This window comes from Rhopalosiphum padi, chromosome 4 (genome assembly GCF_020882245.1).
Source record: "Rhopalosiphum padi isolate XX-2018 chromosome 4, ASM2088224v1, whole genome shotgun sequence".
Classification (NCBI taxonomy): Eukaryota; Metazoa; Arthropoda; class Insecta; order Hemiptera; family Aphididae; genus Rhopalosiphum; species Rhopalosiphum padi.
The window spans coordinates 37,776,761-37,791,418 of NC_083600.1; the positions used below are offsets into that span (position 1 = coordinate 37,776,761).

General features: G+C 30.5%; 1 protein-coding gene across 5 annotated transcripts in view; it reads left to right on the top strand.

Annotated features, from left to right (window-relative positions):
- The window catches only part of LOC132930863 (eye-specific diacylglycerol kinase-like), a 148,250-nt gene that overhangs the window by 130,731 nt on the left and 2,861 nt on the right, over positions 1-14,658 (top strand). Inside the window, exons 10-20 of one of the 5 annotated variants that reach the window (XM_060996949.1) lie at positions 433-722; positions 1,678-1,871; positions 1,965-2,062; positions 2,681-2,833; positions 2,948-3,140; positions 3,243-3,356; positions 3,853-3,897; positions 4,148-4,214; positions 4,591-4,748; positions 7,975-8,138; positions 8,499-8,555. In XM_060996949.1, the coding sequence (XP_060852932.1) occupies positions 433-722; positions 1,678-1,871; positions 1,965-2,062; positions 2,681-2,833; positions 2,948-3,140; positions 3,243-3,356; positions 3,853-3,897; positions 4,148-4,214; positions 4,591-4,748; positions 7,975-8,138; positions 8,499-8,527 (1,505 nt within the window). In that variant the 3' untranslated portion in view covers positions 8,528-8,555. The remainder of the gene's footprint in view (positions 1-432; positions 723-1,677; positions 1,872-1,964; positions 2,063-2,680; positions 2,834-2,947; positions 3,141-3,242; positions 3,357-3,852; positions 3,898-4,147; positions 4,215-4,590; positions 4,749-7,974; positions 8,139-8,498; positions 8,556-14,658) is intronic. The other 4 variants (XM_060996948.1, XM_060996950.1, XM_060996951.1 and 1 more) reach the window with 4 other exon arrangements.

Below are 14,658 nucleotides of genomic sequence, written 5' to 3' on the forward strand. Positions count from 1 at the left end.
GTCGATATTTTTCTCCATAACATTATTAACTTAAAGCTTTTAAAACAGAGGTCTCTAAACTTTTTTGATAACGGTCCAAATCTAAGATACTTTTTGACATCGTGGTCAAATTGGTTTTAAATTATTTTGTAAGAAATGGATGAATAAAAACAAAGAAAACTAATATATTATTTTCAAAACATTAATTAGCTTGCTCCAGAACCATTCCGTGGGTCGTAGTTTAGAGACCCCAGTTTTAAAGTAAAATAAATGGTTCGTTCACTATCATCGTATAGCATAATTTTTTATCATGTTTAATTAACTTAACTATTCAAGTTAATTGTTTTCATTAACTTACATGCCTTTGAATACATTACTAGATAAAGTATTCAAAAACATATTTAATAATATTAGAAAAAAATGCATAATTACGCATTTATTTACTCGTTCCAGAGGCCAATCCGGAAAAATTTAGTTCACGAATGTACAACAAACTTTTTTACGGCGTCAGGGGCGGTATCGAACTATTGGACCGGAAGTGGAAAGGTTTATCGGATCACGTGACACTGGAGTGTGACGGCAAGGACCTAACGCAGCGCATCAAAGACTTGAAAGTGCATGCCATACTGTTTTTAAATATACCCAGCTACGGGGGTGGCACGCGACCGTGGAACAAGTCGGCTGGTAACAATTCTACCGACGATGGGCTGATCGAAGTCATCGGTTTAACGATCATGCAAATAGTAAGCGTTTCCGTATTTAAATAACATAATATTAAATATTTAAATACATCTATACTCAAACGGTTATTTACTTACCTGCCAGCAGTACGCCTTCCACTCACCGAAAAATTGATTTTTAATTAGTTATGAGGAAGTGTTGTAATCGTATACATTCGTATACGCCTATTTTTGTCTGCAGTATTTACCGAACACAATATAATAATGGAGCAAATTAGCGATACACGTTACAAAATAAAATATGTAGTCTCAGTGATAATATAGATACTAAACTTAACTGTCGAATGATCCTTTTTATGCGTTATACTATAGCTAAAATAGATGAAATCGTATAAAGTCAAATTTTATTGATATTCTTGTTTATGAACAAACAAATCGCTTTCTGAACTTAGTTTGGTTCATTATTTTGAACAAATATTGAAATATTCAACGCTTAGCGATGTGTGTAGAGCAAAAAACTAACGACAATGCGTCGAACATAATTCGTTTTGCTGTGATGTATTAACAGTTTCGGTTATTCTGAGTAAGGGAGACAAAATCTAAGTATATTATTATCATTAATAATAACTAAATGAATGAACACAGTCCATACCTAATATACGAAAAGTTTTATCCCTGAAAAAATGCTAAACGTCTTAGTGGTTAGCTATTATTATCGTATATTATATAGTTATAATTATCTTAGTAAAAATTGCTAGTGATAAAATCGATATTATTTTTTTTGTTTATGTTTATTATTGATAACCATAGTTTAACCTGACTACTATTACTATCTATAGTTACTATCTCCCTCTTCAGTCGCATATCATTATTTATAGGTAAGCCATAGATCATGTCTAATCGTAAATTACAATACCTTTTCGACTTCGACAATCCTATATATAGTGCATCAGTATGATCTTATATCTATCAATATTGCGTGATCAAAAGTAACCCGGTCTGTTTTTATACTGTCTAGACGAGATTGCAAACTGGAGGGACTGGGACACCGTTGTGCCAATGTAAAACTGCTCGCATAACTACTAGTATACCGGTGCCCATGCAAGTGGACGGTGAAGCTTGCCGTTTAAAACCGTCGGTGATCACACTAGGATTCTTCAACCAGGCAACGATGATGGCGAAACGTCGGAAAGGCAGACAGACACCTACGCGGTAAGTAGACGGCTGATTAGGTTGAAATGATTGACTGCAAATGCCGTACACGTAATTACAAAAATATTGTTGGTTTTGTCTTTTTTTATTCAGCGAAACCACGATAGACAAACACAAAGTGTCTGTACAAAGACTGAGGCTTCAAGATTATGAGCAACACCACTGTGACAAAGAGCTGCTCATCCAGTCGTGTGAGTAAAGATTTTCGATTGTATTTATAGTTTGAGACTCAAATATTAAATGAATGTCCTCAGTATATGTCTAACATACTCAAATTAACTCGATTCTTAAACTAATCCTAAGCAATAGTTATAATACTTATACTCTTTTTAAAATTATTTATAACTTGAAAAAAGTATTTTTTTTAAATTTAAAACACTTTTTGAGTAGTATTACAAGTATTTTATAAATTCCGTTATCCTTAATTATTCTGATAACGCATAATATTTTGGGTGTCTACTATTTCTTATTAATACTATAAATATTCATCTTAAATGCTTGTATATAAAAAGTGTCCAACCCCTAATTCGTGCATATACAATATTACAATATGTAAATTAATTGAAAAGTCAATAGCTGTAATTCGAAAAATAATGTAGATATTATAGAACAGTTTTTTTTTCAATATAAACCTAGCTTTTACAGTGGTCTAAATAAAAAATATACTTAATTTTTTTTGAGTTTTTCAAAAAAATTCTGCATTATATTTGAATTACAATAATTACAAACTTTCCAATTATTTTTCATACTGTATAAAACTACAATCTAAGTAGGTAATTCATACTAGATTGTTGTTTTGATGTTTTCAGCGATCAATATGGGTGAGATCGAAGTGGAACCGGTCGCGGATTTAGAAACTGTGCGTAAGTTAGTGGATAAGTTAGAGTTGAACGGTAGTCCATCAAAAGACCACGCGGGCAATGCCATGCCAAAATTATCGCCCGATTGGTGTTTCGTAGACTGTACGTATAACACGATTATTACTAGTTATTTTAATGAGCAGTAATAATTATATTTGTAACAACGACAAGTGACTAAAATAATAAAAAATATGTTTGTCATTTGACTGCACACAGGTTGCACAGCCGAACGGTTCTTCAGGATTGACCGGGCTCAGGAAAGCCTTCACTACCTCATAGACATCACACACGACCAGCTTTTCGTGTTGGACGATCCACATAGAGCAGCGTCCACCGAAGAAGATGTGACCGTGGTGCTGAAAGCCAAAGAACCGGCCGACGACCAAGGAGCTCAAGACACAACAACGAGGTCAGTATATAATAGATGTAATATTTTGCTTTAATGATCCGCCGAGATCAGGTAAGTGGAGCATCGTTTTTAAAGGGTTACTATTGTTGTTGGTGTTTAAAGCATGCGGGTAAAGTCGGAGATAAGTCGATTGGAAAGCATCAAAACACATTCTACGGTCAAATGTCCACAAGACGAAGGCCAGGTCAATGGAACCAATCATTCCACAAGAGCTAGGTACACATCAGGTCTTGTAATATTATTTTCATCGAAACTTACTCGATTCATTAACTATTATTGTGTCTTACACAGTACATTTGTTTTCATTTAACTTCACGGCTTTAATTGTTCCTAAACGTAATAATTCGCATACATAATTTTCACCAACAATTTTAACAATGCACAAAATAAATGATATATGCTTATCTATCAATAGACTCTAATTTCATTGCGAATCCGATAGGTATTAATACTATGATTATATTTGTTTTTATTTTCATAAATTATTAAAAAAAAAATATTATATTAAAATTAACTTACCGATAAAAACTTTTAAATTTGACGAAAGTATGAAACCGTTGTACCTAACTTAATAAACGCTGATTTCATACATCAAAAACAAAAGTACTTTTGTGAATAAAAAATATTATTTTTAACTTCAAAACATATATTATAACAATGCACGTTACATTCTATTTTTTTTTTTTTTATATAATTCTGCATGTTCGCTTAGTGAAGTATACAACCGTCTATTCGACCTACAATCAAATGAAGATCAGTAAGTGCACTTAATCAATAAGCACACTATCTTACAAACATTACAAAAAAGATTCGCTATTTAATTAACGAAGAAGAGTGTGTGAGTGTGTGTGTGTGTGTGTGTGTGTGTATAGTTTTATTTTAACTTTACAATATACATTTTTTACGTCAAGTGTGAATAAACGATAAAAATATGTATGACAAGTATTCAGTGAATCTTTTTTGTAAGCATTTCATTATTTTTAATAAGTGTTGTCGTTTGTTTGCAGTCATTACGGCCAAGTGCGAACTTCCGATAAAATAATCGAAGCGGCTAAAACAGGGAACTTAAACATGGTAATGTACAGAAACACATATTTAATCGTTGCACCTATGTTTCATAATAATATGTCGTTATTTTTGTGTGAAACCCTGCTACAGCGTTTCCGTACACAGTATACGGTGAAAATAAATAAAATGATATAATAATATAATATAAACCATTAAATTATTTCATTTTTTCCGTACTAAACTATAGTACTTTTATATTTTATTCAATTCGTTTGCCCCTCCCCCCCTATATTATGATTTCTGTTTAAAACCGATTTACAAGCTTCTTGTGTTTATTCCACCGATAACATCATATATGATATTGTATATCCACACATCGCGATACAATATACACATTACAAAATACCGTTTCCTGAACGTTTTGTCGACTTTCGTTTTTCAGCTGAGAAATCTATTCGAAATGGGTTACTCTCTGATGTCCATCAACAAGGACGGGCAGACAGCTCTACACGTGGCTAGCCAGCGTGGCGATTCGAATCTGGTTCGGTACATACTAGCCAATGCGCCGTCCAATATCGTGTCTATCAAAGACAATCAAGAGTGAGTTAATCAGATACACATATTACTATCAGCTATACATATTACCTAGCTACCCAAAACTTTGGCTAGTAACCCTATTTGTAGATTGTAGCACATTACGTAATTTCCAAATAATAAAATGTTGTCAGCATTTTAATCAAATAACGAAAATGTAATAGAAATTATTTTTGACAAGTATTTTTTTTTTTTTTTTTTTTTTATTAAGTAAGTTAAAACTTAAAAGTAATGTAATTTTATTTGAGTATTGGTTAAATTAACTTCATTACAATTATACTATTATTTATAATTGACGATAGTGAAGTAACTTATTATCAACACTGCAGTGTCACTGCCTATTATACTACCTATAGATAATAATATAAATTATTTTATTAAAAACATTTTTTTACTTTAAAAGATAGGTAGATTACATACCTGTAATAATTATAAAATAATATTTAATATTTAGGCCGTATTATAGTACGTTAAGTTAAACAATCAAAAACTCGTCTAAGAGGTATTATAAAATATTCTAAATTATTTAATGAAGAAAAACTTAGACCGTTTTGTTTCACTTTCTGAGTGGTTTTGTTTAACCGTCGGCAAAAATTTTCTTCTCTCTGTTGGTGCGAACATAGTGAACGCTTGCACAAACTTCAATTGCCCGAGGGTACCATTGGAGTAAATCCGCCTCCGCTAATGCGGTTTCGTCGTACCTACACGCGCACGTGTACGCCACAACAACCAGCTTTATACTACCGCAGTCGTTCGTTTACTCGATATAATATTACATTATCTCATTCAATCGCATTCACGTACTCGTGCCTACACGATTTGGTTTTTACCACGGTAAAATAAAAATAATAAAACAAGCCACCGCATAATACGTATTCGGTTTGATCTCTATTATAGAGCATTAACCGGAAAATACTGCACGAATTAAGGATTTAACCATAATTCTTTTGTATATTGGTTATTAAATGATTTTATTATATTTACCATCAGTTCGTTTACTTATAAATTATAATATTAGCTACACAGAAATCTGCAATCTTGTATTTCATTAGCTTTGAGGTCTGGGACCCGTGGAGACATGGAATCTACGGGCCAATCAACTGCTGTATAGGTATGCGTATTGCATATAAGTATTATTCTTTGATCAGCAAATCCCAAGTAGTGATTTCTATAATATTTAACTCAACGTTGAATAATATTTTATGATCCTTAACGATTAATATGATCACTGTCACAGTCTTGGCGTACCTATGTATGGCGATGATGATTGCCCGATATTCTTAACACAACTCTCGATTCACATACCTAAACGTAAAATTAATAATAATATCTGTTGTGAATGATATCCAATATTGTAAAAAAAAATATATGAATACAAATTATTATCTATCAAAGTATAGGTAAGTCATTGTTATTATATTAAAAAATTGTAAGAGAATATCACACAAGATACATATTGAAGGATCTGAATTTCTCCTCTTTGAAATGAGGATGTAGTATGTACCTATTGGTGTAATGTCCTATTATGACACTGAAAATATAAATGTTATGTTTATTTTATGTATTGTCAAAAAAGGACGACAAATAGGCGATTCATGATGTTAACATTAGAAATTATAGTAGTATTAACATAATATAATGTTATATTAATTTATGTTCTTTCATTTTTATTCTATTAATGCAATTTATTGTAATACGTCATATAATACAATCATAAAGTATATAAATATAGGAGCTTATATATTATAAAATAAGAATTCTTAAAACAGCTGGGATAAAATAAAATAATATATTAAAGAGATAGAAAAAAGTTACGGGTTGTTGAATAACAGTTTAATTTGACCTCTCATGTAGTTTTGAAAAATCATATTATTACGATAAAACGTATTGAAAATATAAAATATCATATCGTTATATTATTTTGAGAAGTATCCGACCGTTATAATCACGTCACCGCGTTTTTACGAAAATAACATAGGTATATTTAATAAGGTTTTTTTTTTTAGAGATTATGATTAATTATTTACATAATATGCGCTTAGTGATAACACTTAAAATATATAGGTTCTAATGTTCTATTCGGGTATAATGTTATCGGAAATAACCGTTTAAGAATATTAAGAAAAAATAATACAATTAAATTAAAATATGAACGTCTAACAATAAATGGCCCGTACTTAAAATACAGCTATAGTAACCCTTTGTAACAACCGTATGAAAGATTTTACTGCTATTATTCTCATAAGATAAAACCTTTGTAAAAAAAAAAAACACATGTTTTAGACATGATTTAATGGTTATGACTGCCCTAAACTGACCGATGTCCAAATCAGCGAACCGTACTCAAGTGTAGAACAGACAACATAGTACTTTTAAGGCGTTGGATCAACAAAAAACAGAACGATTTCGCTTGATGATAACCCGAACCTACAAACATTTTGTGTACTAACTTTATACTATTATACTGTGTAATGTATTTTATACGATCGTTAAAAATGAGCCTAAAATGGCACAGTTTAACTACGAGTAGGGGCGAGAATAAGGTGAATTTCCGACACTTGGATTTTTTCATTTGAATGGTTTATCCCCAGACTTGATTTTTTAATAAGAACGACTTTCACCCCACAATTAATTATGCACATATTTACATGAAAAGAACTATAGTCTAGTTTTTGTTAGGAAAATTATATTAATATAATATTTGTGTTTACACTGCAAAGTTAAAACATAAAAACTTAAAACTTTTCACTGACTACGTTTAAAGTGAGTATTTTTTACGTAATATATTATAAGTACTGTTATAGTGTTATAAATTGTACAATATACCTAATGCTAGGGCCATAATTGATGGAGCGCATTAAGGGCACCTGCCCCTCAAATTTTAGAGAAACAAAATTTACAAAATTACAAATAAACTGTAATTATTTTCTAAATCTATATTAAATATATATATATTATCGGCTTCTTAAAATAAAAACGTTGATTTCTGTCTTGTGTATCGCCATGGGGGGAAAGGGGATCGAAAGTTCTAGATCACCCGTCTTATCATACGCTATCGCACAAACCGCTGTGGAATCCCGAATACAGAAAAAAAGCGGCAGTTTGAACAAAGTTAATCCAATAGTTTCAGAAATAAATTGACGAAACTCAATTACACATTTATTAGATGTTATCTTATACAGTTATCTAAATAATCGTTTAAAGCGTTTTTGTCTTTTTTACTCGCGTTTAGGGGGCAGACGGCGCTGCACGTGGCTGTTCAAAACGGCGAACGAAAGATCTGTTACCTATTGGTGTCGGCCGGGGCGCCATTATTAGCCGTCGACAGACAAGACCGGACGGCTCAACAGATAGCCGAACAGACCAGAGACTACGACCTCGCCAAATACTTGGAATGTAAGTACCACCCCTCCTTTATATATTTATATATTGTAAATACAGTGATAATGCCGCGTAAATAATCCCAAATACCTGCACCCGGCCGCGACGACTCGAAACGAAAACCACCGGATGACATAAGTCAAACCGTCGAGGTTAGGTAATCGTCTAGTTCCTACGATTATTTTTTAACCCATCTCGTCACAGGTCCATACATTATTATAAAGAACTACGTACTATAATTGGGGACGGTGTACGGCTACATTTCAACGATAAAAATTAATATTCTCGTGGTGTAAACGCGACCAGAAACATATTCTAAATCATTAACAATTATTACTATTAGAAAATTGTGACTTTTCTTTCAATTTTTTTTAGACAGAAGACGAAACGACGAATTTGCTTAAGGACTAAGGAAAGGCTAAAACCGATACGGTCTGTATCTGTTTAAAGAACAAAACAAAAAATAGTGTTTCATAGTAAAAGCTATAAAAAATAATAATAATAATAATAATAATACGATCCCGTCCTTCATATGTAGTTCACCACATGCCTATTACGCTTTTATATTATACGAACGACGATAATATGATACATTATATTATTATACTCGATCGTAAATCCGCATGAACAATAGCAAATATAGAAAAACGTAGAATTCAAAACGTATACAATACAATTTGAGAACTACTTATTCTGGTACCTACTTGAACTGTTACTGCATGCAATATTCGTTTTTTTACGCTCCTGACGTCCCTAGAAACCTATTATTATCCTCGCTATACATTCAAAATCCTTAGTGCAGACGTCATATTATATTTTGCATAATTCGACCGTATCGGTAGTAGGGCTATTAGCTGCGATAATCTAATACTAGTAAGCGATTTTGTTGCGTATTTATTATGTAATATCATTACTCATTATGTTGTATTATTAAAATATTACCCTACATATACCTACCAGTGGCGTAACTAGAACCATTTTGTGGGGAGTGATATGGGTATTTCATAATATTGTCACAAGTTATAAGGAGTAAAACAAACAAATATTTATACCTCATAATTCATACATTATATTAATTTTTTTATTTTTTTATTTAACAATAATATTTTTAGTTTTCCTAACTAGTCAACAAAGTATATAAAAAAAAAGGTCTAGGGGTGATATATCACGCATATTATCCCCGTGGTTACGCCATTGCTATATATTATGTATTATGTCTATATGTTATGTCTTTAACCTACTCTTAGCATAGTTCGTCTGTAACTGTAATATTATTCTCATGTAGATAACGCCTAAAGGGTGATTTTCTCGGAAAATGCATATTTAGTTATTAATAATATTTTTTTACTTGTTTTAAAGTTATTATGATACTATAATTTTGAAAATAAATTAGTTTTTAGTTTTTTTGTCATTTTTTTATTATTATAATACATTTTAATTTCGTACACAATTATTATAAATATCAAATTCCTTAAAAAAAATATTTTGCTTTGGGATATGACATTTTAAAATTTATGTTATCAAGAAAATTGTTGTATCAAAAATATGTTATAATAATTTAAAATTATGTAAGAAAAATGTTTTCGTGATTACATAAATTTACTGCAAAAATTATTTAATTTAGTTACTTACCTATAAACAGGACCGCGGCTTTGTATGTGTTTACAAAATCAACTAAATATGATGACTGATGAGTATAGTATTACGCCAGTTATTGGCATAACTTGTGTAGATCAGTGGTCGGCAACCGGCGGCCCGCTATATTATTATCGTTGACCTTAAGAGTTTTATTCATATAATACGCGGAGTTCTCATCATTTATAGAGAGGTTTTAACAAAATCGTTTTTAATAAGTCCAGTGTTGGGAAAAAGAACTCTATACGATTAATAAATGGTTTAAGAATAATTGTATGAGTTAAAATAAGTAAATATCAATAAATAAACATTAATATTAATTAGATTTAACAATGCTAAGGATTAATATGATGTTGATGTAGCATATCAATGTTAAAGTACATATAATTTGATTGAAAAACTATAGTTTTTATAGTTAAAGTGAAATAAATCAACATGATTAATTTATATTTGTTAGATATAAAATATAATTTTAATTATTATTATTTTATATTATTTATCTCATTTAGAAAATGACAAATTGAATAAATATAATTTATATTGACATGAAATTCATGCATTTTTAATAACAGATAATATAATTCTCTTAAGTTTTGATAGACGGTTAATCCAGCTTTTTCATCGATCGTCTCGAACCCCCAACCATGACCTGCAAAACTATAGAATTTTATTATATCCTACCACGTAGACTCAAAAGAAAATGGACGATGCCTCGACTTATTATAGTAAAATTTTATAGATTTAAATGTCCTTAATGAGTGACTGTTTTTTTTTAAATCTTAGAGTAAACATAAAATATATATATATCTATAGCCCTGTAGGACAATTAAAAAATTAAAAAATAGATCCTAATAGTACGCATGAGGTTATAATATAGTTGCGTCGTTTTCGTCGACTACGCGTTTATATGACTTCGTAATGATGGAAATAAAAAAACTCACGACGGCGACGTCTTAATATTATATAATAATAATGTCAGCGGAAGCGAAAAACGAAATAAAAGAAATAAAACGTATATTCGCAGCACGCGTGTGCAAGTGTGTGTGTATGTACGTGTGTGCGCGCGTGCGCGCGAAAAACTGTGTTCAGGGATTATTCATGCGCGATACATCCTTATTAAAATAGACCTCGTCAGAAATAATTTTGTCTTGAGTGCATTGAGCTCGATGCGGTTTTTTCGTTAAAGTGTGTATGTGTACGGCCGTCTATTGTTCGGAAAAACGGAAAACAAAAAATATGTGAGTAGCTCTTTTATCCTGAACTTTTGTGTTTTAAAGATCGACTGTAAAAATACGGGCGTCGAGAACAATGCATATATCTTATATATTATGTATAAAAAAAAAAAAAAACAAAAAAAATAAAAAAAACAATAACAACAAAACGAATCGCTGTGACGCCCCTCGTTGAAAACAAAAAGATACGTTTTCGTTGTAGGTACGCGTAGTCGAATAGAAACCAACACGTCTTGTATACTCGCGCTGTTTAATAATATGCTGTCCGTTGGGCATTATTTACGTGTATACGGCGCACACAATGACGTTACGGCATACGCACCGCGAATGAAGACAGTGCGTGTATGCCCAAGGGTCCATGATAAATCTGTCGTTTTGGCTTTTAAAAACAATTGCAGATACACGTATCATTATCGGAATAAATTGTATTGCGAAATTATTGTTATTGGTTTTGCGGCGCTTTTTAGAGATTGATTCACTAAAAGCGCTAGTAACTATATATTATTACAGCAGAAAAAACAAAGTCGCACATGTAAACTATGCATTTAGTATTCACACCCCATTTGTTATCGTCGTGTATAACTAATAAAATTAATAAAATATAAACATTAAATACGAATATATAATAATTACATATTTGTTGACCAATTATCCCAAATCCCTGGCGTACAGCGCAGACCACCATCCATCTGGCCAAGTGGCTGTGCATTATTATTGTTCAGCGTTGCTTTATAAAATTGTTCTGCAATAAACATATGTCTCCCAATTGAAAAACTAAAATAACGCACCTTGGTTTAAAATAATAATAAAAACTTAATTGAACTCATTTAATTAAATCTAATAGTATATTTATTGTATATTTAGCCTTATAAGTTATAATATTGTAATCAATATGTCTTATTATACTTTGCGATTAGAAGTGAATTTTACCATTTTTTACATTTTGTCATGATTTTTAAACTAATCAAAAATCAAAAAAATTTAGTATAATAACTAATAAGTATAGACGATACTACTACGAGTATGTTTAAAAAAATTGTGATATTTTTTCATATGAATTTCGAATTTCATCAAGTTCTTTAATTTTTCTAGATATACATACCTTGTAAATTATGCTAAAAATACTAACTTTTAAATTCCAACAGCCTTTTCTAATATTAAAATATTTTTTTCAATGCATAAAGCTTATTAATTATTGTTTATACTACCCTTTTTTTCAAGTACATTAAGTGCGGAGAGTGTACGTTTCATTTTACCAAAGGTTTCAAATAACTTAATTCAAATACTTACTTTATAATATAATAACGTCATACAGTTCACTTATTAAACCCAATAACTCGTTTTAATTATCGTATTCGGCGACCTTTTTTTTTTTTTAAAATTGCGCACGCATAATAATTTAAAATACAATTTTAATTCATTTGTATATTTATAGTCATCACAACCGTTAAAGGTCGTTATTACTTGTTTTTTTTTTTCAAAAATGTTTTTAATTAATTTTAGATTCAAACACAGCTCATCTATTCCGATATTTTTTTACGGCCAATCCCAACCAATTTCCTATTTAATTACTCACGGCCACTCCTTGATAAGTTGAAGGTATACTATACTGGCGGGGTGCATCGGATAAAGTGTTGGCCTGATGTTACAAAAGCTTAACCAAAATTAAAATTAATTTTAAACTATACACATTTGAACTGTCGGCAGATATTAATTCAAAAATTAGTTGTGCTTGAATAATTGGTAGTTATTAAAAATTAAATGACCGTCAGTTTAAAACTTTAGCATCCCTATACTATATATGTATATATAATATATATAATACGGGACAAAATTCACCGATACAAAATTAAATTCCTACGTTCGTGACAATTTCGCATTCCATAACTCCGCGAATCCTATCCAGAAAATCGACGATGGCCTAAATACTGAAAAATAAAACGTCCAACGGCGTACAATATTTTATAGTTACGTGATTTTATAAATCGATCTCGTCTAAAGTCGAACTTGTGAAATGTACGACTACTATGAACTATAGTATAAAGTTTAAATAATCAACAATCATGTTATACGTACAGCACAATGTTCTTCAACATCATCGTGTAGACGTGAAATTTTTTCGCATTATTTTTATTTTTATTTTTTTTGCTTTTGCTAACTACATCGCATAACGTATAGTCGTATCCAACGAAACGATGCGTAATACACCGAAAAAATAAATCGGAATCGATTACCACCGTGATGATGTAATATAATAAGAATATTGGAATCCAGCAAAAATAATAGGTACACATTAGCCGTTAAGTCTGCATTAGTATGATTTGATCGGGGATTTTTTTTTTTGTCTAACTATATTTCAAAGTCTCGATGGTCAATCCCTCTCGGGTATTCTCTAAAATAGTAAAATCAATTATGCATCAAACAGGTTACGTTATGTATCCGTCAAAAAAAATATATATACATTCGGCTGCGACGCATATTATTATAATGAATTAAGAAGACGTCCACGAATTGTATGTTAAAACTGTAATGCACGAAAAAGCACCACTTAATTAGCTATACCTACACTGTTGTAAAGTTGAGTAACACAAATTTATACACGATATAGAAGACTATATTATTTGTTATGTTGTAGTTTTTTTTTTTTTTAGTAACGATTTAATATTACAATAACGTCAATAACGTTATTATACAACGTACTTAACTAATTTAGAAATACATGTAGGTACATAACTTATTGAACATATTATAATAAGTGTAGTAACTACATTTTGATATTATTGAACTTTTGAAATTTTATGCTAATTACTAAATTATAACATCACCCAATAGAGTATGGAAAATTCTCAAAATAATTTATAGCATATTATAAGTAACCTAGTGTAAATAATTACCCTGTGCCGTGTGCGCGTCACCAAAGATTTTAATTATTATCAAAAATTAATAAATATTGTATTAATATTAAATTTTACTTGTATGTAATTATGATAATAAAAAAATTATTTTTAAATATTGAAAATATACTAATCATTCTTCCTATATTTCTTTATTAATAATAGTTTTTTTAGTGTTTTTGTTATATTATGAGTGCAGTTCGAACAATTCTCGCTTCTATTCCATAGTTCAATTCGACAACAATAAGCGCAATATGGTCTTATTCTCGACACCTACTATACAACAGAACAACTTGACTGACTTTTTTGACTAATGATATAAAAAAATAACAATTCATCTATAAATAACTAAATCACTAAATATTGTTATCTTTATCACGTGTGCATGCACTTGGTTTCTTATATATTATTTTAGCTCATGTAGTCAGTGCCGAACTTAAGGGTCTCAGGCCCCCAAGGCAGCTACTAAAGAAGGGCCTTTTAAAAAGATATTTATAAAAAAATGTTTTTAATTTGCTTTTAAAAATGTATAAAATACGGTTCCGATACACTGCTATATCATTTTATAAATAACAATATAGTGTAACATAATATTAATTTCCAAGTTACTATACCTACCTACCTCATATTAGGCTCATAATAATATTCTTAAAAGCCTATTTCTATCAAATCCTTAAAAAAATAATAATAATTAAATAATATTCTATACACGAAATATTTCTCCATGTTGACCCATTTTGTGACTTTTTTTTTTTGGTACTTGACCAGTGCGTC